The following is a 27,807-nucleotide window of genomic DNA, read 5'->3' as shown; positions in this document are numbered from 1 at the left end:
TCACGTAAGAATGAAGAGATATAATAACCGCGAAATTTAATGTGACGCGAGAATAGTGCGACCCAAAATGCGAACTCTATATATAGAAAACTGTAATAAGAGAATCTCAAAAGATGAGAAACAATATTTACGATAACATTGCACGATGATCCAGCATCCAAAAAGCCCAATTATGGAATTTTTCAGAAAAGGAGCAATATAATTCATTTTTAATATCGTTCACAAACGGACTTTACCAATTAACTCGTTATATTATTTTATTCACATATATAATGCGATTTTAGTGGCACAATTGGCACAAAAATTTAACATTAACTTTAATTCAATATTAATGTTTCTTGTTTATTTAGCAATCTACTAAGATCACGACGTCGCACTATTTTAGATTTCTGCGAACGAAAGTAAATTCCACTTTTCGTCTCATCTAATTTGTCCCGCTGAGCAACAGAGCGTTTGTTAAACCGCAATGAGACGCACCGCCGCGAATAAATAGATAATTATAATGCAAGGATAATTGTACTCACCATCCTGCGCAGCAGCGTTTGTCCCTCCGCGCCAATGGCTGCACCCTCGATCTAGCCGTCCACTCGCCCACCGATCGATGGAGAAAAAACGCGGTTAATTACCGCTACGCACATCGATTAATAACGCGATACGTTCGCGCGCGGCACTTGACTCGGCGCACTAATGCCGACGCGCATTCACGCACGTGCGCACGTACACACGTTTACCTTCCAACGTGATAGAAAATACCGCGACACTTTTGCGCCGATGATTGAATATCGCGCGGATTTGAGAGAACTTAAACCGCCGTCATGCACACATGTATACATATATCTTATTGTTAGTACGTAACGATCAAACGACACACTCGCGACACTCTTAATGCACTTTACGCAAGGTAAATACATATATACTCTTTATTTTACACACCCGCATTTTGGTACGTCGAGTATCGGTACAGTGTGCGATCGTCGCGGATCGCAGCCGTGAGACGCGCGCGTCGATTTACGACATTTAAGTACGTGATTAACGTTTGTTCGATGCTCCGCGCGACGCTGTCGAAATGTAAGTGAGCGCGGACGTACGCGTATTTTTCACTAAAAGCGAACACGGTAGTCGCGCGGGTCAATGTCACGATGACTTTAATAAAAAAGTGGCAATTAGTATCTTGGTGTCAGGTAAATTTGTGTATTAGAAGATTAACATTTTTTAAGATTATAAAGAGCAACGTTACTTTCTTTTCGGGATATAAATCGTAATCGTATAATCGTAAATATCAAATATAAAAAATCGTGTATATATCAAATATATATATAAATTATTTACTATTATTTTTTAAATTGTAGATTATCCCGGAACAAGTTTCGAGTGAATAAAATAACTGTTGTACCGCGTTTATCGTCATACTACTGTGGTTAGATATTTACATCCTTATATTTATATTTAATGAGATTTTATTCTGTTTTATTTTCGACTTAAGAAACACACATTCTTATTATAAAAACCGAGAAAAAAAATTACTTATTTCTTCTTCAATTAAGTAAATACTTAATAGAATCAGAGATTGGATGAAAAGGATCATAATTTTATTCGTTCTACGATTATATTCATACTTTAATTATATTATGCGCATCAGTGTAACGAATTTAAATTTATGCGCATTGACTTTATTTATGAAACAGGTTCGACGATACAAGTATTCAAAAAAGTTTAAAACATTCGATAAATATTTTTCAGTATGTTATGAAACATGCCGAATTATTTATAGGTATATTAAAGTTTCTATTATTTAAATCAATCGCAGAAAATTTATTATTTTTACGATCATTAAAATTCAACAAATTATGTTTGGAAAGTTATTCATAGTTAAAACTTTAGATTAAAAATAAAATCGAAAATAATATACGTTAAATAGAAAAATTAAGAAACAATTTTATAAATTTGTTAAGCTTATCGAGCAAGAAGTTATAATTTGACCATATTTTAGCGTTGTAAATATTCATTTTTTATATAACAAGTTTATGTTAAAAAACTTGCATATAATCTATTTACTACTGCAGTCTTATTGCTGTTATATTTGCTATACGGCAAAAGACACTTTCTAAAAAAAACTATTGTGTGCTGTCATCTAACGATGCATTACTCGAATTTCGCTTGCGTGTACTCGATAAATTTTAGCATATTGGTATATTACATGTTTATCTAACAAACTTCGATATCTTTATCTTCTGCATAAATCTTTTTACCGATGTATAGTAATGCCACTACATCGTTACGTTATCGACGGTACTTCATCGTACTTATCGACGAAGACCGCGAACGCAACAATTTTTTGAAATAATCGCGTTTGAGAAAATGGCGTGTACTTATATATGGCACGCATATTCGAGCAAGAATTCGTACTGAAATTAATCTGAAAAATACACGACATCTCTTCGCGCGAATCCTCAGATACGAATATCCTCTCGTTTTTTCTTCTAGATGTTATTGCGCTTATGCGCGAGTAACCTACTGAGAAATTTATCACAATATTTTGACAAAGCTGAATTACCGTCCGGTAACGGCACGAAATTGTCAAGTGCCAATCTCGCAAAAATCACGTAGGTACAAAATATTACCATGTATAATTATAATAATATTCGCGCGCCCTCTATAAAAACATAAATATCTCGTCCTATCAATTCATCTCTTCTCTATCTTCCTCCTCTCTATCATTCTTTTCTCGAATCTTGAGAAGAGTCGCCATTAACGCGACAAGTCGACAAGTCGTGCGGATGAATAAACGCGACTTGAACGCGACTGCAATGGATGACTCACCGTCGTCGCGCGTAGCCGGCCATCGCATTACAAGTCCGTGTCTTCCAAAATCGCGTATTTTCGCGATGACGAAACCTCCGCGCTCATCCTCCGGACGTAACTTAATTCGCGCTCGCAAAGCCGGCGAGCCGCCGCGAGCCGCGGCCGTCTCCCCGCACCCGAGGACTCCGCACTCCGCTCCGAACCGAACTCCGTCACTCCGACCGAGAACGGGAAGAAGCTCCGATTCAAACGGCGCGATATTCACGGCGTCACGTGACCGCCGCGCTGGACTGAAGTTGCGCGTTGCGCGCGCGTCGCGTCGCGTCGCTCCAGGCCTCCGGCGCGTTACGTCACGCTCCGAAATCAAACAAGTTCACGCCGTACCGTAACCGCACGCACGGCGCACGGCGCGAGCTAACCTATCCCACGTATCCGCGACGTGCCCGCCGATGTCGATTTAAAGGAGGGACAGGGATTACAGTCCCCGCCGAGAACGCGACATGTCGGCACTGGCAGGCGAGCTTAGCTGTCCGATTGAGAGACGTTGACACGCGTCGAGAGTCGCCAGGATGTTCGTCGACCCGTCATCGCGCTTCGCACCACGAACTTGATATTCTATTTCGAGTCGTACGCAATGCGTTAATCGTTTATTTATAAACGTGCCGCTTCTGCAACTGACGTTTACCGAGGTCCCACGCGCGCTCTCGCGTTATCGTGAAATGCGTTAAAGCTTCAACGTCCCTCTCTCTCTCTCTCTCCGTCGCATTGTTTTTTTTCCCCCCCGTTTTCGTGTACAAGTTATGGACGAGGTTTGGTTTCACCTCTCGAATCAGCTCGAAACGTTGCAGGTAATCGGATTTCCCTCAGATCTCTTTATATAATCTTGCTTTATACATTTTCAATTATAATTTTTCAATTTGGAACAATTGGAACTGACTCCTATTGCCTTTGTTTTCAAATTTCATGGAACTCGCGTGACTTCGCAGTGTATACTTAGAAACGACCAATATTTGTGCAATATATAAAATTACATAAGTTTCACGTTTCCGTTTGAACTGAAAGATAAACGTTTTAGTATATATTGTGTGTCAGTATTATATAAATATTTCAATATTATGTAATATTTTGGTGTCTCAGACTTAATGTGCGAATCGCTTGGCATAAAATATAAATTATTCATAGAAATCTCAGTATACTACACAAAAAAATTTGGGGGAAGGTTCAAGCATCGCTAGCGGCGCAACAGGGACAGCAATGGTGTGCGGCGTGGCTGGCGCAGCTGCGAGAATTTATCCAGCAGCTTTGCGACGAGCAACACGCTCAGTACGCCAAAGACGTCGCGCTGAGCATGGCTGCCTCTGTACAGAGAGGGTGGCAAGAAATTCAGTTTCAGTATTATAATAGTCAATGGAACACAATAGATTTTTATCGCCAACTGGGAACCTTGTGTGCTGGTAAAGGTACGTTGAATATTTCAAAAATGTTTCTAACTATGTCACGCGTTTCTGTATGTAGCGCCAAAGTGAATTTTTATCGCACGTATGTTTGTTTATATTCTGTTCAGTGTCGAGGAGAGAAGCGATGTTTTGCTTGACAGGCCTGATGATTGGAACTGTAACCGGCTACTATATCGGCGTAACTTGGAAACTTGCCTCTCGACATGTACATCATATAAAAGCTATTGCCTGCCACCATTATTACGGTATCGAGGTATATATCGTGTATAATGCCTGCGTTCGTTTATTCATATTGCCAATGGGAATAAACAAACGCAGGCATGACATCCTATTACAGTTTTGAGTGTAGATATAGATATCGTGTCTCATTATTGCTACAGGGTGTGCTGATGATAGACGACTCTGAAATGCCAACGATTAAGAAATCGAACGAATTACTCATACAAGTTAAGGCCGCTTCGCTTAATGTTATCGATACAAAGATATGCTCTGGTTACTCTAGGATTTATAGAAGATTACTTAACTCAGGAGTAAGTAAACTTTCCCGAACGCCCACCGATATCCGAATACAACGCAATATCGTTGTAATGCACGAACGTATGTATTTAGAAACAGAAAGAACTACCTGTAACTTTAGGGAGGGATTGCGCCGGAGTGATAGTCGACGTTGGACAAGGCGTTATCAACTTCGACATCGGAGATGAGGTATTTTTAGCCGTACCATCGTGGGCTTCTGGCACGATGGCAGAATATATAATTGTTCCAGAAACGCAAGTAGCAAGACGGCCTAAATCATGTAACTTCGAAGCCTCCGCCAGCCTGCCTTACAATGGTTGCTTGGCGTGGGACGCTTTAGTTAATAGATCTGTCATCAAGGAAGGCAATGCCAAAGGAAAACGGTAATGCTCTTAATGCTCACTCTTAGCTCTTGTATTTGAAATATCAATTGATATAATATTATCGTTATAGAGTTCTCGTTTTCGGCGGAAGTACTCCGATCGGTTGTATCTTGATGCAATTAATTAAGTTATGGGGTGGATATGTAGTAACCGCTTGCCGAACAGACGCCGTGCCCATAATGAGGGCATTGGGTGCCGACGAAGTTATGATAATAAACGAAACTGACATCGAAAAGGAACTACAATTACACGATAAGTACGAAAAAGTTCTCTGCACAAGACTTATAATTATATTTCAAATTATCCTGTTTAAATGAAAGAATAGAAAATGTAGTAGTGTTTTTTTTAATTATATCGAGCCCATCTTATTACAGGTACGATGCGATTTTTTATACTGATAATCAACCCTTTCAAGAACATATTTTAAAGAAACACTTGTTGCCTCATGGCTCCTATGTATCAACTGTTCCTGAACAATTGACGTCGGACTCGCTGGGATTTATTTGTGGAAGCATATTTGCTGGATGTGTTAGAATAAAATTATTGGTTCAGGTATCGGTTTAGTCCAGTTAATTCCATTCCAATTAATAATCATCAACTATATTACTGACTGATACTTTAAATTATAGTACATGTTCGGATTTAACATGCATCAATGGAAGGAAGGAGCAAAGTTGAATGTCGCATATTTGCGAACATTGTGCGAGCTGACCGATGCGAATCAATTGCAAACGGTTGTGGACAGGGTGTACGCGCCATACAATATCGAGCGAGCGTTGCTTCATGTCTTAGATCCAAACTCTATTGGTAGTACGATTATAACGTTTCAGTGACAGTATCATTGGAAGAAATTTATATCGCGACCATGTATCTTTTGTACATAACAGTGTATAATTTTTTACGGCTACTGCCGCCAATCATTGCCGTATACTGTTAATAAATATTTACATCATTGCAAACCAAGAAATGGTAGTTCAAACATGCTTGGTGCTACAATAAAGACTGATGTGATATAATTAATAGACATAGAATACTTTATCCCCTTTTCTAAATTCCTTGCCAAGTTATATTTTAATACGAAATAAATATATATGATAAAGATATATGATAATGACAATATATGTGATGATACTGATGATTACCGCTTGAATTTAAATGATGTAACAATGTTGTTTGTTAAGATTTTTATAAAAACATGCTGCGACAGATTATTGTTGAACGCTCGCTATGATACGTTCATAATATATATTGTACACGAATATTGTATATATTTTGCGAAATAAATAGAAAAAATTATACTATGGTTATACTAGTTCGAGACTGCAATTTGCATAAAAATTTATAAAAAAAATTAACGCGCGACATGTGTATAAGACACTGCCGAAATAGCATTTTATACAAGACACAAGTACGCTATCATTGTTGTATTATTTTTGTCAAATTTGTAAAATTACTCTCACTTTGCTTTACCGCGAAATTTGCTGTTACCTGCCTTCGTCTTTTTAGCCGGTGTCTTTTTTTCTTCCGCCTATAATAATGTGTAAAGAAAATATCTTGTTTAATTAAAATTCAGAGATATAAAATAATAATAGTTCGAGAAAATATCTCACCTTCCTTTTTGGAGTCGGAGTCGAGTTTGGCAAAACTTTGAAGAACGAGTCCAATCGGCCCTGCGTGGACGTATTTCGGGCCTTGTGAAGTTTCTTTGCTCCATTTCTAACCCGTTCTTCGTTAAACTGCTTGTCACCACATAAATACTTCACCAGACCTTCTTCATCTGGTTCGGCCCATTTTAGCTTGCAAGATAAAAGAATATTCAGTATATTTGATTTACGCAAGGAAAAATTATTCGGTATAAAAAACAATACCTGGATGTCATCTGGATTCGATACTTCTGGTTCTTGAAACAATAATCTTGCCTCTTTGTAATTCCAATCTTCCGGTATGGGATATTTCTTGGTATCTATATTGTCAATAATCTTTTCAAGGTTTCTATGATTTTTTATCAACTCTATTGCCCTTTTTGGGCCAACGCCTCTGATACTATTTGTATAATCACATCCCAACATAATACAGAGGTCAATAAACTGTAAATTATGTATTATTTCAGAATAATAAATAAACTTGTAATAAAAAAATAATTGTTTAGTAAACACAATCTGAATGCACACCTCATCATGATTCAGCTCCAAACCCGCTAGAACTTTATCGAAATGAATCTCCTGTACGGGTAACTTCCTGGCTTCGCTGAAGGTTAAGCGTCGTAGCAGCACATTGCAGCCAAAAGTGAGTGCGTCCATATCTTCCGTAGCAGTAGCAAAAACTTTACCAGCTTTCACTAAAGCGGCACACTGTGCTTCGGCCTCGCAAGGAGCCTGCGCAGGAAATATCCATTAGGAATAAATAAAGAAACTGCGATTTCACATAAATGCTTACATCAATATAAGGTATGCCCATTAACCGAAGTAATTCTTTAGCTTCCTCAGCGTGAGTTTTCGTAACTTTAACCAATCTCCTATTAAACTTGTCTATAGCTTCCACATTTCCTTTAATAAAAAAATAACTATAATAATCTTTTGCAATCTTCTTACATAGAACATAATGCATTATTTTTAGAGTATTATTACAGCAATAAAGATATATGTCATTACCATCTTCTTCAGCAGCCTGCAGGAGTTTCTGTGCTTCATCCCTCCTTTCAGCTCTTTTGGCTAATTCTCCACTTTTCAGATTTGGTGGTTTTCCATCAAATACGTACACAGGCTTTACTCCTTGCTCCACCAAGCGTATGGTACGATAAAATGTACCCATTAAATGGCTGCGTAACAAAATTTACGTTGCCAATTAATTTTTATCTTAATTTTCTGTATTATTTGATAAAAATCAGATAAAATTTGTAACAAAAAATTGTTGTGCAATCAAGAAATATACCTTGTTGTTTCGCCATCTACGGTAGTGAGCTGAGCTCCTTCACTGCGCACAGCTATAAGAAACTGATACAAACACATGGATGCGTCGATAGCTATCTTGCGACCTGAAGCCAAATAGAAGAAATAACATTAAAAACAGGTTCGATAATTGATTGTAACATGAGGATGCAGAATACAAATAGTAAAATTTTGTCGCCAAGATACGAAGATCGTGTCGATCGTGGTTCTCGGTCAAAGGCACAAAATCAAATGCAAGACAGACAAGTAACCACATACCGAAGTAATGCTTCAATTCTCGCTCTTTGATAGCTTCCGGAGCAATGTCCGCTATTAACTTTGACAAGCCTAAAATACCCATGTCGGCGAAATGTCATGCACGTGAAACCGATAACTGCGTCATACAGACATTTTCTGAGAGGCGAATGTGCTTCCCGCCAATTTCCACAAGACGAACGAGGTCTGAAGGTCTGAAGTGGTCTGAAGTAAGGCTGAGTTTCCACTGAGCGCGTCAGGGTGCCATTACATGGAGCGCGGAAACGCGGAAACGCGGAAGCGCGGAAGACAAAATTTACTAGATTTCCGTCGATCCGTTCCGTCTGTTTTGAATGCCTTAATATTACATGGAGCATATTTTGAGCGGAAAAGCGGAACGGAGAATTATAAAATATTAATTTTTAACGGTATTTATTGATTAAAATGCTTGTATTCAATAGATAAGCTGAAAAGATAAGCATATTAATAAAAATTGCAATGAATTAAGTGAACACAATTTTAAGAAATGAATACAAATGTCTATTTGTCACTATACTGTTCCGCTTTTCCGCGCAAATTGTGCTCCATGTAATATAAGGAGAAACAAACTCGCGGAACGAACGCGTCAAAATCCGTTGTCAACGCGGATACAGTATATACTTCATCAAATTTCGGAGCTGTTTAATCACATTGAAAAAAAAGCTTTTACACATACTCTTCGATTACTTTATTATTTAATAAAAGTGGCAGTATAATATTATAGATCCAAACATCATGTTGATGGTTATTATGAAGTATATCTTATATGCAAGCCAGGGTACATACATAGGCTGCGTTAAGTACTGGCAGTGAATATCGAAACGCAGCCATACATACATACATACACGATAATAGCGGATTCCGCTTTTCCGTTCAAACGTGCGGGACTCAACTCGCGGAAACGCGGAATCTAGTTACTATTCTGTTCCGCGCTTCCGCGTTTCCGCGTTTCCGCGCTCCATGTAATGGCACCCTCACGCGTCGCGTCACGCGTCGCGTCGTCCGAGTTGAACCAATCAAAACATCCCATTTCGATCCCGTCACAAGAATATAATGAAATGGAATGTTTTGATTGGTTAACTTGTGACGACGCGACGCGTGACGCGCTCAGTGGAAACTCAGCCTAAAGTTGCGTACGATGTCGCAGAACAATAAGCATATGTTGGCAATCCTGGAGAAAACACTGCCTTTAGCAGCTATATTCACGCCACAGATCTGTGTTCACGCGCCTCTCTTCACACTCGCATATAAACGTTTATTTAAACTAATCTTTTTTTCTAGGCTTTCAATCTTAGATCTAATTGCACGATATTGTTCTTAAATGTTGTCCCTAGGTCATGCCGGTCTAATTTTGTGGATATTTATTGTGGAATTTTTGTACAAAGCAAATATTGTCGTCACGTATACCAAAAATTAACAAAAATATTAATTTTTTCTTGTTTTCGATATAACGTCGACCACCATGACCTAGATTTTGATGCGTACTTTAATTCTAGACAAGAATTTTGCATTTCTATAAAGCCAATTAAAAGATTAGTGCTAAGAAAAAAAGCCGGTATTACAGACGGCCGAGTTTTACAAGAGGGGGGCTAACTTCACGCGCATGTCTTTTTTTCGCATTATTAGTTACAGCTTTGACTACCAATCATCGGGAATGGGCTACCAAACGTCAGCACGCGTCGCACGCGACCACCAAACGAATGCGTACAGGTAAAATGATGTACGCAGTCTGGAAAGCCAAGTTTTACAAGAGGGGGGGGGCTAACTTCACGCGCATATGTCTTTTTTTCGCATTATTAGTTACAGCTTTGACTACCAAACACCACCAAACGACCACCAAACGAATGGTTATAGTTATTATTGAATTTTCAGTAGTAGGGGGGCCAACTTCACACAGCTCCCAGGTACGGCCAGCCAGGTGCCAGGTGTTCGGATTATCGAAAGAGAGTCGTCCACTTCAGCCGCACGCCCGTGCGAAAGCAACTCCGGAAAGGGGGGTGGCGGATGGGAATGATGTCCCTTTATCCGCCACAAGTTAGGTCTTTGACCAGTCAGGTCGTACGAGGGTGAGTCATGCCCGCTCTCATACATTTTAGGTGGTCCGAGGTGGTTTCCTTCCGTCCATGAGCGCCTCTATGTGCACGTACGTCACGTGCATCGTGACGTGCACTAAAAGAGGCGCTCATAGACGGAAACTATCCCGGACCGCCTAAAATGGATGAGAGCGGGCATGACCATGACCACTCTCATCCTTCTCTCTGGACGGGACGGTCGACGCTCCCTTCGCCGCTTCAACACGTGGAACCAAGGAAATAAACTCTCTTACAAGTATAAATATACTTTGCAGTATAATTATAATAAATATATAATATTATAATATAGCATTTTTTGACATATATGCTAACAAAGCACAAAGATTATTACATTATTACATTTTATTATACTATTATTACTTTATAGTCGGAGAGCTGACGACACTTTCGGCCGTGATTTTGTAAAATACGATTTTCCGTTTTAAAGTGGTTCATGCATTTAGGTCATATGTACTTAGCCCGAAAAATTTAATATGAAATGAAAGATTAACGTTTCTCGCGTGTGTCTGTAAAATTTCGGATTTTTTTTACCGTTTGATTCCGGAGATATATGTCCGTAAACTTTGCCAATTTAACGCGGGGACTTCTTATCCGAAAAACGAGGTTAAAACAATTATGCTGCAAAAATTGCAATATTTCAAAACTAGATAAACGAACCAAAAACTGACGAAACGATGCAATAAACATTTTGCAAGATACTGGATGAAAAGCCCGAGTTCATTGACCGTACCATATATTAATAAAACGTAATTTTCGATTGACTAAGTCGACAACACGGAACTGACGCCACTGACGGCTGGACCTGGACTCGAGCGGCATAGCGGCAGCTTGGCAACGTAGCATGTGTAGTATGGAGGATTCACACTGCGTCCGATGTTCGACGTACGACGATCCGACATCCAATAGGAAATTTTTGTCTCTAATAAAAAATTCTGTTATTGGATGTCGGATCGTCGTACGTCGAACATCGGACGTGATCGGACGCAATGTGAATCCATGGTGGAAGTAATATTACTTCCACCATGTGTGAATCCTCCATCAGCTGATGAGTATAGCGCATATCTCAAAACATTCGTTTACCATGTTCTGGACGCTGAATAAAGCAAAGGGTAAAATAAAAATATTCGTCCATTTCTGAAAAGAATTAAAATTAGGTTGTATCAAGATCTGCAATACTGAATAAATACAAGTTTCAATACAATGAAATTATAAAATGTCCAAATAATTTTAATGTTACTTACGTCCACGATACGACTGTCATATGTGCTTTGGCCCTTACTCGACCATCGTCAGACCCGCCGCGCGCCGGCTTGTGCAATTTCAATAATTTTTTTAGAGACGATGACACCAAAATTTTAATTTGGCCTTTTTTTGGTGGCATGTGTTAACACTATATTTGTTACTAAAAAAACCCAGTTTTTATAGTATGACTTGAAAATAATTATTCTTAATTATTTATAATTAAGTCTAACGACTAATTCCCCCGAGCAATCAAACTGACAATTTATTTGCATGTTCCTGAGTGACTAATTATCAATATCCGATAAAAATTGAGATTTATTATACCATGACTTGAAAATCTGTTTTTTTTTTCATCTGCGTACTTCTAAATTTCCCAGGTACGGCCAGCCAGGTGTTCGGATTATCGAAAGAGAGTCGTCCACGCAGGTTAAAACGGAAAATCGTATTTTACAAAATTACTTGGCCTAAAGTGTCGTCAGCTCTTATAGACTATTATTATATTTTCCATTTTTTTTAACAGAGAGAATATGACATCCAATTATCATTCCTCACATTGCGAGAATGATGTCAGATATCCTTATACTGACAGAGTAGCGGTAGGAGAGGATTATGTTGATTTCATCTATCAATTTGTGAAGGATAGCAATATATCCACAAAGGACTGTAAGAATACTGCTAGCATAAGTAATATTCGTAATAATATAATTGGAACACCTAGCAATTTTCCAAGCCATGAACTTTTGGTATGTGTATTTTCTGTTCTGTAGAAAGTATATAATCGCAAAATCTCTAATTTATGCAATACATTTGGTAATATTCAGTACTTTTTTTACTCTTTAATACAGAAGAAGTATAATGTTGATATTTCAATATCTCCATGGCAGAAACAAGTGCCATATACTTTTGCACCAGAGTGTGAAAAAGATTATTATTTTCATCATATTGGTATGTGACATTTGAATTGAAAATTAAGATATTGTTAAGGAAAATGTTTGTGTTCAGAAAAGGTTGTAATTTTTATTTTGAAGATCTCGAGTTTCATGAAGCTGTATATCCAATCAGAATCTCTATATATGAAGTATATAATTTTGGGAACGTAACTGAAGTTTGGGCTCAAGATTCTGAAGATGAGGGTCGGTGGATTTTATTATGGGATGGACCGCCTCAATCATTTTCTTTCAAACATAGACGTTCGGAATCACGGATATTTTCTCCAGCTTTACGGTCTTGTAACTTTAAAACCAAAATGCTCAGACTACAGTTTATATCCAACTCATGCACACAGCTAGATGCTGTGATGCTGATCGGTACATCAAAATTGATTTTTCCTAAAAATCCTGAAGATGAGAGTATAACTAATCTCTTACACCGCATTCGGGCACAACGACATTCTTGTTCAGAAAGATTTTGTCGTTTTCGTTGTTCTGAAGAATTCTCAAGAATTATTGAAGAATACAAATGCCTTTGGGATACCTGTAACATAATTGACCCTTATAATACAACACGTGATTATGAAAATGCATACTTGGATATACTTGATCTTCAAAAGGAATTTTTTAAATATTGCGTTATTTATAAAAGGTATTATATAATTGTCGACATTAAGTAATTTTATATTATTTTCTTAACACTGCGCGGACACCGTGGAACTTTTAAGGCACAGTTGATTTTTCATTTGATTCCCACGGGAATAGCTTCAGCGCTTACGTTGGCTCTCCTCCACAAAAAAACTTGGTTATAGTGGGCATGTAACTGCCAAGCGAACTGTTCGACAGTTCGTTGCGCGATACCGAGCAATCGAAGTGTAGTGTGTGCCTTCAAAGATCCAGGCTGTCCACCTCGGATGTTAAACGGCAGACGGAACAGCGCATGTTACGCTCGGCGTGTCGGCTACACGGATGGAGGAGCTTGTCCGTGCCTTAATAGAGCCTAAGCAGAATGGCTGTCTTGGCAGTGTTTTATATATGTCTTAAGGTCATTAAGACAGCCATTCTGCTTTAGGCCCTTAGAGTCCTTCTAATAAGAGTCGCGACACGTACGTAGCAGCAACTTTTGATTGGTTCGCATTTTCGGCAAAAGTACGTGAAACAGAAAGAGAAAGAGATATAAAAGAAAAAGAGAGAGCGATATGAATGTATATCGCTTTCTCTTTCTCTCTTATTTTGCCGAAACTCAAGATGTCGCGACTCTTATTAAAGGGACTCTACTATGCCTTAGGGATCCTTTAATGTATGTGTGTTTATTGTCTTTCCCCTCAGGGTTTACAAGGCGTTTTTAACCGAGGAACGTACCCAAACCTCTTACAAATGTTCCCCTTTATTCCAATTCCTGGCTTTTTGCGACCTCACAATAAGTCTTTTTCCTTTCCCTTATTCCTCTCCTCTTCCTTCCCGACTTAGTCCGCCTCCCTCTACCTCTTCCTGTCTCATCTCTTCCTTCCTGTCTATCTCCTGCCCTGGGTCTGTTGGCCCTCTTGCCCGCTCCTGTGGAGTTTCTCCTCCGTCTCTCTTGTGTTCTCCTCCACCTCCTACCTCCTCCCGCTCCTGCCCTCTCTCCTATTCTAATTTCCCTTCCCTCTCTCTCTCTCTCTTATCCTCGCCTTCACCCATCTGTCCTCCGCTAACTTTATCCTTGACCTCTTTCTTGCTTTTCTTCTATCCTAGTACCCTCCCCTTCTCCTCCTCCTCCCGTTCCTAGCTATCAATTTTATCCCCTCCCCTTTATACCTCCTCCCATTTTCCCTTCTCCTCCTTCCATTCTATCTCCCTTTCATCCACCCACAGTCTCCTGTTTTCCACCCTCACTCTTCTTCCCTTGTCCCTTTCTTCCTTCGCCTTCTCCAACATCCTCCACCTTGTCTTTCTTTCCTCCATCGACAGGTCCTCGTCCACCCCAATCCCCCACCTCTGCCTAACCTCTCCAAATCTTCCCAGCAATTCTGCCCTCTCCCTCTCATTTTCCATCTCCACTATCAAAACCTTTCTCCCTCCTTCCCCTTTCCTTTCCCAGACCCTTCTAATCTTTGGCTCTTTCCCCAGTACCTTCTCTGCTACCCGTACCATCATGCCCCTCCTTTCTTCCGCGTCCCTTCCATCCAACCCTCTCCATACTACATTCTTCTTTCTTCTCTCTTTTTGCTCTCTCTCTTCCTCCAGCCTCTTTACTCTCTCCTTTAGTCTCCTCGCCTTCTCTTCCTCTTCTTTCCTCCTTCTCTCCATCTCCTCCCTCAGTCCTTTTCCTTTCTCCCTAACTTTCCTCTTCTCCAAATCCTCACTTCTCTGCTTCTCCAGTCTTCAGCCTTCCCCCTGACCAAGCATCCTCTCCTTCTCCTTCCTTTCCCCTTTTTCCTCTCTTTCTTTCCTTTCCTTTTTTTTCCTCACTTCCTCCTCCCTGTCTTCTACCGCCCTCCGCGCTCTATTCCTCTCTTCTGTTTCCTCCTCCTCCCTACTCTTCTCCTCCGGTCCTCCCTTGCCCTCCTTGGCCGTCCTTTCTTCTCTGTAGCCTCTGTCTTCCTTCTCCCTGCTCGCTCTCCCTTCTGTTTCCTTTTTATTCTCATCCTTCCTTCTCCCCCCTTTTTCCTCCCCCTGTGTATGTCCTCTTGCCGCGTACCTGTTCTCCTCCTCCTTTCTCCTATCTTCCTCGCTGGCCACCTCCTCCCACCAGTCTCTTCCCCACCCCTTCTCGCTCCAACCTCCCTCGCTGCCTTCCGTTCCATCCGCCTCCGTTATCTCCCCTCTTGCCACTCCCCTGTTACTCCTCTTCGTCCTCGCTGATTCCTTTTCCCTCCCTCTCCACCCGTTGCTCTCATCTGTCTCTCTTTCCTCCTCCTCATCCTGCTCCTCGCCTTCCTCGCACCGCCAGCGCCCCTCCTCCAGCCTCTCCAACCTCACTCCGATCTCCTTTAATTTCTTCCTGATGCCTTTTCCTTCCCGTCTTATTTCTTCCCTGATTTCCTGGCCTATCTTCCTGACTTCTTTCCTGATCTCCTCCACCCACTCTGTCTCCTCCGACCTTTGCCCCATCCCTGCCATCGTCTCTTTTCCTATCCCTGTATAAACAAGCCGTATGTATGTTATTTATTGCACCTCTCTTCTCACTCTATCTCCGTCCGTCTCCGCCTCTTCCTCGCCTTTCTTGCTCCTCCTCTACTTACAGTCCTCCTTCCGCTCCTCCACGGTTTTTCTCCTTCGCATCTCCCTTACACCTCTTCTTTTCACCTTCCGTATACTTTCCTCCTTTACACTTCACCTCTGCCAGTGCGTCCAACTTTGTTGCTTCCCTACCTCTCCTCTCAGTCGTGCCATCCCTTTTCAGCTGCCATCCAGCGTCGCCGTCTCACTTTCTTCCATTTGCTGCGCCCTCTATCCTCTCCGCTTTCTCCACACACCTCTCGCCCATTGCCGTCCCGCGCTGCCGCATCTATTATCCTCCTCCTCCGTGCTCATCATCCTTGGCGCGTCTGCGCGAGCGCCGCGTTGCTCTCGCGTTTGTTCTGTTGCCCCCTCTCGTCTCCCCCCTCTCGCTCCTTCAGTCTCTTTCCTAACCTCCATATTACTCCGTCTTTTTTATCCTCCGTTTCTCTCCTCCCGCTTCGATTTTCCCGTCTCCTTCACTTCCTCATCTTCCTCTCCGCTTTCTCCATCCGATCCACCTCCTCCGTCCTCTCTCTCTTCTTTCTCTCTCCACTCGCACCACGTTCTCTGCTCCTCTCTCTCCTTGGGCCGTCCACCACGTCCAAGTCCGTAACCATCGCTCCTTAGGGATCCTTTAATGAAGGATCCTTTCTGTGCCTTGCAAAGCCATGCCCTTTATATGCTTTAGCATGCTATTTCGTCTGCCGTCTAGCATCACTGGCTCTATCTCGTTAATTTTGTCCACGGAAAAGTAATTTTGCATTTTACGTGTTTTTTTTTTTTTCAATATTGATCCTATACTTATAAATAATAAATAAGAAGTAACCTTAAACAAAATAGCATTGCTTTTGTCTTCGAATCTCATTTTTTCTGTATACCGAAATTAAGTACCAATTTTTAAGTTCTTTAATAATTCAACTTCTTTTAGGTTCTCTTCGTGTATTTTTCTTTCAAGTACCATTGTTGAACTATAAAACCCTTGAATAATTTTTTTTAGTCACACATTCAAAAAATATGCTATTATTTATCAAAACTCGCATTTTACAGTAAAAAGAAATTGCAATAGTTCCGGCCTCTGTAGAAATCATTTTTTTTAAATTTTAAAGATGACACAATGAATTTTTATAAATTTTTTGTTACATAGAAACGCTTTTAAAAACACGTTGTCAGCGTAATGTTAATAATAAAAATAAATTTGTGTTTCAATGTTATTTGCAGCGACATAGCAACGAATTTTCACAAGAGCAAGCTCGCGCACAAGCAAGTATTTCGGAAGAAAGATGTGCCATCTTCTAAGCAGGGATATGTGAATCACCCTTTATTAAGAAATCATTGGAATTATGTAAAATTTATAGAAGATATCAAACTCTCTTCGGGAGAATCCAAGGAGCAACGTGACAGTTTTTCTACGCTTTCTGTAAAATATTCAAAGTTCATTTTTCGAAGTAATTTATTATAATATAACATGTATTAAAATTTTATATTTTGTTTTTGCAGGATGAAATAATACTAATGATATTAAAGTACTTGGATATGAGGTCGTTTTGTCGTATGAGCCAAGTAAATAAACGCCTCAATAATTTAACACAGGATCCTTTTTTCTTCAAATGTTTGAACTTAAGAAAATTAAAAGATTCATCCTTTTATGATAAAATTCTGTTTTATTTTGCATCCAAATGTGAAGATTTACAACATTTGGATTTTACAGAAAGCTGCATTTCTGTTCCAAATTTCGTAAACTTTCTTCAAAGTTGCGGCGATTGTTTAATGCACTTACGATTAAGTGGCTGCAGATCTGTTAACGAATTATCTCTATTAAACATTTTAGAGATATGCAAAAATTTGAAAAATTTTCTCTTCAAATGTTTGAACTTACGAAATTTAAAAAAAGAATACTCTAAATATTCATCCTTCTGTAATGATAAAATTCTGTTTTATTTTGCATCCAAATGTAAATATTTACAACAGTTAGATCTTACTTAGATCTTACTTAGATCTTACTTAGATCTTACTTAGATCTTACAAAAAGCTGCATTTCTGCTCCAGATTTCGTAAACTTTCTTCAGAGTTGCGGCGATTGTTTAACGCACTTGCGATTAAATAACTGCACATTTGTTGACAAATTACCTCTATTAAAAATTTCAGAGATATGCAAAAATTTGAAAGGTAAATATGATTGTTAAGATTACAGATAAACTGTACATGACTAATATATGTACATTTTTTTTTTTTTTTTAGTATTGGGTCTCAGTTATTGTTTTACTCTGGAGGGAATGGACCAAGAAATTTTGAGTCTAGGAAATCTAGAATTTCTAGAGAAATTAGACCTTGAAGGCTCCCGTATAAGAACTGAATCTCTTTGCAAAATGCTGCAAAAAACTCACCGGATGCGTAACTTAAATCTGCACATGCCTGCTTGGGTGGGTTATAAAGAATTGCTAGATTTAGACGCCATTATAATACAGTTAAAAAATTCGTGTCCAGATTTGGAAATAATAGATTTATCGGGCAAAAGTAATATTACATCACGAGGTATTCATGCTCTCGCTGAATGCAAGAATTTACGAAAACTGACAATGATGGACAAGTACGTGTGTGCTACATTTTTTTTTAAAACACATATTATTCTTTATCAAAATGTGTATTTACATTTCTTGCAAACATCATGAAACGGTTATGTTGTTTTTCTTATTACGATTGAAAAACCGCATAATAATGACTTTTGTTACAGGAATGACATGTACCCCGAAGATCGCTGCAAAATCGATAAGCATAGTTTGCGTAAATTGTTTTTCTCCTGTCAATGCTTAGAAGAAGTCAATTTGGGATATTCCGATATGTTTTTCAATTACGATGTCTATGAAAAACTGACAATGTGTAAAACTTAAGACAAATATACTTGGGTTATACGTCTAGTTTCGCAATTCTCGAACAGTGTCCTAAACTGCAAACAATCTATGTTATGCGCGCCAAGACCGCGTTCTACGACACGCGTGATAGTCAGACATCATTCGTTGCTTAGGCGAAGAAAAAATATCCACACGTGTCTATCCTTGAATATCAAAGGGGAATCCGATATGATTTTAATGAGGAATTTGAAGAATTATGAATGTGAAGGAAAGTGGCTTCCTTACCGATTTGTCTGAAATTTAACAATATATGTATTTCGGCGTGTTAAATTCGAATGTAGAAGCTAAAATTGTTGCTCTCAAGTAGAGCAAAAGTTATAAAGTACTAAAAGTGACAATTTTCGGGTTAAGAAATGTTATATCGATAAGGTACATACAAGTACATACATGAGCATCAGAGAAAGCGTACGCATTGATGTAAAAGTGCGCAAAATTTGAAATAAATACGAGTTTTGAAATAATTCTTGTATATCTACATATAGTATAAAAAATTTAGAAGTAGGCGGAAAAGGGCCTCTCTTCCCTCTACACTTCCACACCCCCAAAATATCTATCCGAACCTATAGTGAGAGTCGGTTAATGGTCAGCCACGGCCCGTCAATCTCTTTCCCTCTCTCTCTCTCTCTCTCTCTCTCTCTCTCTCTCTCTCTCTCTCTCTCTCTCTCTCTCTCTCTCTCTCTCTCTCTCTCTCTCTCTCTCTCCTTCTCGCCCTTGCTCTGTCATCCTATAATTTGATATGGGTTTTAATATTGCCCGTGTGCCGAACCTCACTGAGTGATTGGAAATACTATTTGCGTGTTCAGGCAAAAAAAACATTTTATATATAGTGCGTTACAAAATTCTGTAAGAGGAATAAAAAATGAACATACATATAGGTATTTATCAAAATATTTGAACATGCTTATACATATACGTACTTATTAAATGTTGTTATATAAGAGCAACTTTTCATGTTTCCAGAAAGTGTTGAAATATGTAATATTTTTCCTCTTTAAAATTTTTATATTGCTAATGATTCGGAGAAATGCTCACAGAATATTTTTACATTCTTTCTTTTGGGAAAAATAAAATATGATGATATAAATTCCAAAACACTAATATACGATTGTAAACCTAAAATCTACTTGTATATTTTCTATAGCCTAATTTAGTAATATCTGCCTGACAAGCGAGAAAGCATATAGCCACGAAAATTACCACCAAGTAAAATAAACGTTGTTTATCTAAATGATATTTATTGGAACGTGCCACAACTGTATTTTGAGGCAACGTCCAGTGCATTATCGATAACTGCGTGCCGCGCTACAAATTATGCGAATGCAATTTATTGCGTTGCGTAAATGGTTAAAACGGCGTTAGGAATTATCGAATACGTCGGTGAGCGCGTATATATTTACGGGATATAATTACAGATTAATAAACCAAAACGCGGATGAGTATTAGCATCTCGTAATTTAACTTAGCCCGCGCCAATTATGAACCACTTCCGAATCGAACCGAATATTCGCGAACAGATATTAGAAGATCGGAAGTCGTAGACCGAAACTGCGAAATTTGCTAAGCTGCGAAACGATTCGCGCCCCGGCTGTCAGGCGTGGCGCGAGTGCAGCTTATTGTTAGTTCCCTTCGATCTTCCGTAGTAGTTTTGCTTCGGAATCAGGTGTAACTGGCAGCTAGAGTTTGTACATACACGAATTGTGTATAGCTTATGTATATGCGTATTATATATGTATAGTCCAGAGAAGTCGTCGCTGTGTTCGAGCGCGAATCAGAACCTTGCCTTAATTCGTGCCGTCGTTGCTTTAAATTTCTCCTTGATATCCTTGACTATACGACTATACAAGTCGCTCTCGCTCGTCGAGAAATAACGCCCGTTTTGTAGGAAGCCGTACGTAAAGATAATCGAAGTCTGAGAAAAATATCGAGAAAGACAGTGCGGCAACCGATGTCTGAGAAATATTATTGTTGGGGTTGGGAAAAAAAAATATTATCGACTTATTCCGTCAAAGGAGAACGTAAAATACAGAGAGTCGCTGCGCCGAGCGTTCGCGAGGGATACGGTAGCACAAGTGCGCCTGTGAGAGTGACGCACGCGAGCGCGGCATAAGACGTTATACGGATAAATCCGAGAGAAAAAGCGCGGTTTCCAAAGAAGAAGAAGCGCGGGACTGACTGACGGCTCTTTTCATCTTTATGGTAGTTGAATGTAATCCGTTAATTATTCACGGTGTATTATTAATCGAATTTGGTACACAAAATTATTTCGCGAGTCAACCGTCAAGATGAGGATGAAAATATCGCGTTTTATGCGACATCGGGTAGCGAATCAAATCGCGAACTTTTAATTTCCGCCCGTCGTCGACACGGCGCGGCGCGGCCCGACAGTAATAGCACGGAAACAATGCGACGCGGGAGACGAAGATATCTTATATCCACGGAAATGTGAACTCCTGGCCTCCTTAAAGCTGAATATATACACGGGACATGTATACACAGTGACCGGAGTATTTTATTTCAGCAGAAATTGAAGCGAGGCCGCGGAGACTTTTATCAATTTGGCGACTCGCGCCCGACGTCATATATACAGGGCGCAATCCGAACGAACGCGCACATATATACATCGTATGTATGTCGCAGATGCATATGGAGCCATCTTCGGTGTTTACAAGGCTCGAATATTCAACCCAGAAGCGGCTCGTATTCCGACGAAATCGTCCGCTCTGCAAATCAGGCGAATAGAATAGTTTCGCCGGCTTAAAGCACCTCATATCGCTCTCCAGGCTCTCCGTTATCCCATACGTCTGCGTAAATAAGCGCGCGTGTGTGCGCGTATATATTTGATATAATATACAGCTGTAATATACACGTCCACGTTGACCAGCAGCGTACACGGCAAACGGAATGGACAATAGGCGCGGTTAACCGCGACGACGGTGGTCTAGCGAGCGGCGGACCGACCCGCTATTGATTATCGAAATTTATAGACGCCATAATGCAACAAATATTTGCAATCTTGCTGGTCCAGGGTGCCGCGGAGCTGCGACCTAGGTACCGCTCATACGTATACACTAACACCAGAAGGACCTAGTACAGCGTTGCGCGTGCGAGCGTCTAACAATAAGATGACCACCGCTGTTGCTGTTGCGTGAGAGACGACGCGATCGCGACGCTCGCGCTCGCATATCGTGGACCGTGGAACGTCTCGCGAACACGTCCCGCGTGTACGAGAGTCCGATACCCGACGTCTAACATGTGTGCGGCCATCGCGCTGACTCCGTATGTATCGTATTCGTATAACTCAGGGAAAGCCCATATTTTTCCCCGAGATCATCATCCGACCTCCCGAGGAAATTGAACCGTTCCGCGGTATATATTTAACAAGGCTGCTCCTTGCAAACAGCCGGCCTTCGGATCGATGTACGTATATATACGGTACGTCTCGCGCAGTCGGTTTCTTCTACCTATATATCCCTGATCCGTCCTCTCGCTCGATCCTACTGTCTCTCTTTCTCTCCCTCTCGTTCTCGCTTTTCGGTCTCGGGACCGTCCAAACTTCCGTTCGGTTACGCGCGAAGAAACGTCCAACACCATCGTTTGAGAGTATGACAAGCTCGATGCAACTTTCGGTGAAGTCTCTCCGTGCAGGAGAACGAGGGTACTCGCGGAGTTCACTGACCACGGCTGGATGGTCTCTACGGAGTTGACGAGAACTCGCCCTACGATCGGTTCTCCCGGTGTACTACGATACGAATATTTCATGAGAATATTTCGGATCGGAACGAGAATCCACGTGTCACGTCAGAAACGGCGATTGCCCTCGCTGTTACTGCGATGAGGTCGCGAATTCGCCGATCTTCGAAAATGCTTGTTTGCAAAGGACGTGTATTTTGGTATACAAAGATATTGTTTCTCAGTTGCACGCAAGATGCGATTGAGAATTCTTTCTCCATGTATAATTGTGATACGTAATTTTAAAAAATGTGATAAATTATCCTGCATAAGAGCTGGCCACGATTAATAAATATTTGTGTAATAGCGATTAAAATAATTTATCACTTATCGTGCAATTATATAATATTAATACGTTAATGTATCGTAGCACGGCAAATAATAATTTTTATCTCATGAAAAGAATGCGCGATGGAGAGCGAATTTAAGAGCGCGGGCAGCCGGTTTTTGCTCGTTGAAATTGTTTGAGGCTTCGCTTTGAAACATTCTCCGCGCGCAAATAATACCTACCACGCGTGAAACGCAATTCATTAGTCACAGAATAAACGAGTTTTGCACAAACGAGATTCTTTAATTCCGTTTTGTTAGCCAGGCGACGCGTTTCTCGCGCGTCGCGCCGCAGTTAAAGCGCCGCTCGCCCATAAAGATATTATTGCCTTCGTAAAAAGCGTAGTTAGCGTCAGTTTTTATGCTCGTTCGCCCTCTCGAGTTCATGTATCTCCGGGCAAAAATATAAGGCGCAACGCGCGGGATGAAAACTTTTAACGGCGACGGACGCGAAACTGCGGGAAGAAGGCGAGAGTGGCGCGGTACGTGGGATGAGGCCGAAGACGGTAATTAGTTTGCCGGAATGCATTTTCTTTTCGCGGCATTACGCGCGAAACCGAAGGGAAGCCCCCGTGCAATAAATGCATGAAATTGAATCAAAACTCCGCTTCGCTCGCGTAATCATGCTCGCGGTTTTGCGCTTTTCCTTCGGCGAAAGCGCGCGTGCGCTCTACGACTGACTCGAAGACCTATTCTCATTTCGCCGTAGACGAGAATCAGCATCGTCGCCCTTTGGAATTATTTTTCTTAGCCCCGTTTATGCGGTTTGTCTCGTCGCGTGAACCACGCGATGTTTTATTACTTCTCTCTCTACCGCGGATCTTTCCTGCGAAATGTCCATACTTTTGCGCAAAAAAAGAAACAAAGAGGCAAGGCGAGATTAAAACCTGACTGCTTGGCAAACTTCCCTAACATTTGGGATACAAGTATATACTTTTTCGCAGCTCCATGTTTACTTCATAGATGTTATACCTCTCACCGTCAAGCTCTACTTGTAATATTCACTGTGCACAGAGATTTAGGCTTTCGTCCCGCGATGACTTCATTTCTTTTTTACCCCTTTGTCTCGGAAAAAAAAGATCGTCAGAATGGAAAAGGTTAATCGACGGAGGAAGTTCTCGAAGCTTATTGAAACGAATAAAGTAATAAATCAGTTTGGTGCTGGGTAGCAAAAAGCGAAGGGAACCAAGAGATCGCCGAGTAATCCTTCTCGCGCAGCAAGAAGAGCAACCGGCAACGACGCCAAATCAAGTTTGCCACTTAACGATATAAATAATGCAGTACGTTCGACAGGCTCGTAACTGGGCGACAACTTGCGAAAACTTCTCCGCTATAGCTACTACCGAGTCCCGGAAAGTGCTTAGACATCATTATTCTCGAGTTCCGTAGAATGAAGTTTAGCCTATAAACCGTTATCTCGATTAAAAATAAATACGATACATCGGCGTAATATGTCATATTAACCCTTAGCTGGAACTGTAGAGTATTAAATGCCCCAGCCTCGTTCAGCTCTAATTTAAGCCCCCCCCCCCTATAGTACGAAAATGGTACTAAAAAATGGAAGAGTTAAAATATAAGAGTTTCCGTTTTCTTTTACGTTCTCCAATTTTTTTCATACTTAATATTACATTTTATCAAAATAACTTATAACATTTGTTAAAACAACATTTGAAGACTATCTTAGACTTTTTTTAAGTAAAAAAAAATCAATAGCTTTTTCGCAGCAAGCATTTCAGTGATGGGGTCTGAAACGGCCCCAATGCAGTGCCAGCTATGTGATTCTGGTGAAGTGTGCCAGCTAAGGGTTAAGAAATTAAATTTCCAATTCGTATAACGCTCAATTAGTATATGTTCGAAACTACTAATTGTTACTAATTGCAAGTTGATTAAGCAACTTAGAGACAGTGGATGTAGTTTTTGTCGAGTCGACGATGAGCTGCCGAGCCGAATTGAGCTAGGGAGGAAGCAACGTAAACGAGGTCGCAAACGTTTTGCCGTAAACGATCACGCGGTAACTGCTCTGAAATAGGGAATGGCGCGATGTGCACAAGGGGAAGGAGGGGGGGCCTCGAACGGGGCTGACGTAACGTAAGTAACACGATTGCCGATAGAATCGTTGCGAATTTAATACCTGCATTCTCTACGCGATAAAGGAGCTAATTGGCCCGCGCTCTATGCGCGCGCTATGTTTGTGCGCGCACATTTAGCCTCAGACAGCGAACAAAGGAAGTTTGTTATTCAATTACTTCGCCCCCTTCGGGGCTGAATATACCGATGTAATAAATAATAACGACGAGGATAACATTTAACGAGAATCACTTAATCATCTTCCCGATGCTGCCCTGTGCCACGGACGATGCTTACCGGATAAAATAGTTAACGAATTCAGCATTTTCCCCGAGCCACCGGAGGGTAGTTCTCGCCGATAGTTTGTTTAAACTGTGCGGCCGCGCCGAAACAAATAACACGGTTAAGCGGGGGATCGGGAGAGTTGAGTAATGAAAAAAAAAAAAGAGGCAAAGAAAAGAGGAAAATATTGACCACGCCTGCGGATTATCTCAAGGAACACGGTGCACTGGGTGTGCGCGCAATAAATAATTAACAAGCACGCATCCATTATCGCGAGACAAACTTTATATCAGAGGATACAGAATCAAGGGGGGATCTAAAAGGCTAAAAAAGCACCGAGCGGGCCGTTTTATGCGAGCGCGAAAAACGAATTTGTCTCTCTCGTGGAACGTTTACCGCCGCGTTTGGCAAACCTCGTGAAATATAAGACGCGGAAAAATATCACGAAACGGCGTACGCAAAGTGTACGTCGGTGACGCAAAGTAATGACTAATGACGTATACCTTTGGAATACACGTTAGTCTCGCATACACGGTGAATCATATTATATATTGCCGTATTACGTATACCAACAAGAAGTAAAACCGTTCGACGGTAGATTCCGCAAATTTCAGGAACTTCGTGAGCACTCCCCGGAGAAATCTCTAAATCGTTTACCGACGTGTATCGATTTGTACACGGCGCGCCGCCGCCGCCGCTGTTAAATTTTCGAAACGACTACTCTTTCTTCGTTTTCCGCTATTCGCGGGAAAACCAGCCCCGGTTTAACGCTGTCGATAACATCGCTAAAACGGAAGCATTCTTCTCCTTCCAATAATTTAGAGACGTAAAGAGCCGTCGGCGAGAAACTCCTGTAGCGCCTTTCGCGCATCAGAAGTGCCACGGCGTCTTCTCGTTATCTTATCGCGGTCCTTCGGTTTTCTCCCGACCGAATCGGCCTCGTTATCGTTAAAAAAAAAGGGGGGGAATCAGGGGCGGCTTGCAAAAGACCACTCGGGCCTCGGGGCGATAACGGAATTTACTATCAGCAAATCGGAGGGACGCTACTCAACAAGTTGGTCTCGAGTAGGTAGAAGGGTGGCTTTTCGCTCCGGCGACGGTGCGGGAAATATACGTAAGCCGAGCAACTGCGCGAGGGGGAGATCGAGACACCGAGTGGGGTTCGCCTGGCGAAAAAGGTGATATTTTATCGAATGTCGTATAGGTATTATTTGGTTTTACGCCGATATTTTACCAATGAACATCGCGCCCAACATTCTCCGCCGTTATCTCTACACCGCCGGCAAACGTTCGGCGCGAAATGTTTCTACATATTTTACTTCTTTCCCTCTTCCTCCTTTCTAATCGTCGCAAACCGCGGAATTTATCCCGCCAGCCAATTTACACGATCGACGATTTTCGCGGCGCGCGTAGTTAGCCGATCTCGCAAGTTTCGTGCCCCTTGCATTTTTCGAGGGATTTTTTCGAGAAAAAGGAAAAAGGAAATAAATTGCTACGAAGGCTCGCAGAATTTTATAGCTGCGTAAGCGCGCCACGCTGTTTCTAAACCATTAATTAATTTAAAAGTTTTCGCTCAGTTAAAAACATCGTCGCGTGACAATAAATTAACATGCCGGTTTCTTTAATTACGTTGCTAGATGAGACTTAAAAACTTTTTGTCGTACCCAATTAATTAATGATGACATTTCAGCAAGTTATTCATGCAGGAAAATGTCACACTATACAAAAAGAAGAGACGCAAGAATCGTCAGATGGCAAATATTTATAATTAACGGAAAACTTTTCCGAGGAACGGATACGAAGCGCTGATGGATGCGCCACGCTTTAACTCTTCGATCATGGGAGCGCGAAAATATCGCAATAATAGTTAGTGCAAACACGACTAAATTTGAATGTTTGCACACTGGCAGTAGAGCCGAAGTTTCCATTCCGTTTGCACCGTGGAGAGTTGTTCGCGAATAGAAAAAAAAGGCGCGTGCGACTCTGACGATCTTTCTCCGCGCGCGTTACGAGCGTTATAAAGTTCTCAAATAAAGTTAATGCTCCTTGAATGTCGGCTAATCGGGCACCGTGGACTCTCGGCGCGCACAAAATTCTCCCCGTTAAAGGAACGAGAGCGAAAATTCCGAAATAACTTGCGCGAGAAATCGAGCATATTATTGATATTTTAAATAGAAAGGTAGACGAATTCTCTCGGGCGATGTGAGACGTAGAGGTAGTAGGTACTTCAATTTTTCAGTTTAATGAAGTACAAATATTTGAACGAAAAAAAATGTATATTCGCCTTATCTTTTTCAGTTTTAATCGAGGTTTAATTACTAAAATATTTGAATATCGATAAGTCGTGACAAATGCCGATTTCAATCGCTGTAATACTCTTCGCCGCAATTTTTAATCGCTGTAATTTTTAACCGCCGCAATTTTTATCTCGGAATTTTGCCCGTTCCGACAATTTTACCCCGTTACGGCATTCTCCCGCAACCCTTATACGAGCGTGTTTTACGCAGGCCGCTATGTTTAAGAGTAATCCCGGATAACTTTCTGTTTCGAGAAAACCCACGCCCGTTCTGTAAAAGCTCGCTGAGTGCTGGGCGTTATATTGCGTCGGTTTGCAGCTCGTTGCCGAGGTATCCCGGTGCGTGGCGG

The 27,807-nt window shown here is 40.9% G+C and overlaps 6 protein-coding genes across 8 annotated transcripts in view; 3 read left to right on the top strand and 3 right to left on the bottom strand.

The window, feature by feature from the left end:
- LOC143906421 (uncharacterized) overlaps positions 1 to 3,046 on the bottom strand; it is a 100,596-nt gene extending 97,550 nt beyond the window's left edge. Inside the window, exons 1-2 of one of the 3 annotated variants that reach the window (XM_077422511.1) lie at positions 2,821 to 3,046; positions 525 to 1,143 (exon numbers count right to left, since the gene is read on the bottom strand). The gene's annotated coding sequence lies outside the window, so the exon portion shown is untranslated. Of the gene's footprint in view, positions 1 to 524; positions 1,745 to 2,820 lie in introns of those variants that run through there. The other 2 variants (XM_077422513.1, XM_077422512.1) reach the window with 2 other exon arrangements.
- A 164-nt stretch (positions 3,047 to 3,210) lies between these two features.
- Positions 3,211 to 6,454, top strand: LOC143906423 (NAD(P)H oxidoreductase RTN4IP1, mitochondrial). The gene is made up of 8 exons (XM_077422519.1): positions 3,211 to 3,650; positions 4,022 to 4,262; positions 4,367 to 4,512; positions 4,640 to 4,789; positions 4,869 to 5,158; positions 5,229 to 5,414; positions 5,533 to 5,710; positions 5,788 to 6,454. Exons 1-8 carry the CDS (start codon positions 3,603 to 3,605, stop codon positions 5,989 to 5,991), a joined length of 1,443 nt encoding a protein of 480 aa, XP_077278645.1. The 5' UTR covers positions 3,211 to 3,602; the 3' UTR covers positions 5,992 to 6,454.
- On the bottom strand, positions 5,743 to 8,575 carry Fen1 (Flap structure-specific endonuclease 1). Its single transcript, XM_077422532.1, has 8 exons — positions 8,365 to 8,575; positions 8,090 to 8,192; positions 7,810 to 7,976; positions 7,595 to 7,704; positions 7,330 to 7,533; positions 7,027 to 7,245; positions 6,769 to 6,954; positions 5,743 to 6,686 (listed from the first exon to the last, which is right to left on the bottom strand). Exons 1-8 carry the CDS (start codon positions 8,444 to 8,446, stop codon positions 6,615 to 6,617), a joined length of 1,143 nt encoding a protein of 380 aa, XP_077278658.1. The 5' UTR covers positions 8,447 to 8,575; the 3' UTR covers positions 5,743 to 6,614.
- Positions 8,576 to 11,102: 2,527 nt separating this feature from the next.
- LOC143906442 (uncharacterized) lies at positions 11,103 to 12,481 on the top strand. Its single transcript, XM_077422543.1, has 3 exons — positions 11,103 to 11,581; positions 12,092 to 12,140; positions 12,235 to 12,481. Exons 1-3 carry the CDS (start codon positions 11,518 to 11,520, stop codon positions 12,479 to 12,481), a joined length of 360 nt encoding a protein of 119 aa, XP_077278669.1. The 5' UTR covers positions 11,103 to 11,517.
- Positions 12,482 to 14,524: 2,043 nt separating this feature from the next.
- Positions 14,525 to 16,393, bottom strand: LOC143906417 (uncharacterized). The gene is made up of 2 exons (XM_077422508.1): positions 15,868 to 16,393; positions 14,525 to 15,762 (listed from the first exon to the last, which is right to left on the bottom strand). Exons 1-2 carry the CDS (start codon positions 15,905 to 15,907, stop codon positions 15,008 to 15,010), a joined length of 795 nt encoding a protein of 264 aa, XP_077278634.1. The 5' UTR covers positions 15,908 to 16,393; the 3' UTR covers positions 14,525 to 15,007.
- Positions 16,394 to 17,865: 1,472 nt separating this feature from the next.
- Positions 17,866 to 19,456, top strand: LOC143906416 (uncharacterized). The gene is made up of 3 exons (XM_077422507.1): positions 17,866 to 18,013; positions 18,086 to 18,434; positions 18,579 to 19,456. Exons 2-3 carry the CDS (start codon positions 18,121 to 18,123, stop codon positions 18,733 to 18,735), a joined length of 471 nt encoding a protein of 156 aa, XP_077278633.1. The 5' UTR covers positions 17,866 to 18,013; positions 18,086 to 18,120; the 3' UTR covers positions 18,736 to 19,456.
- Positions 19,457 to 27,807: the final 8,351 nt, after the last annotated feature.

The sequence above is a fragment of the Temnothorax americanus genome, unplaced genomic scaffold (genome assembly GCF_048541705.1).
Source record: "Temnothorax americanus isolate GAGA-0224 unplaced genomic scaffold, ASM4854170v1 Scaffold70, whole genome shotgun sequence".
NCBI classification, from domain to species: domain Eukaryota; kingdom Metazoa; phylum Arthropoda; class Insecta; order Hymenoptera; family Formicidae; genus Temnothorax; species Temnothorax americanus.
This window is presented reverse-complemented; position numbering and strand designations above follow the sequence as displayed.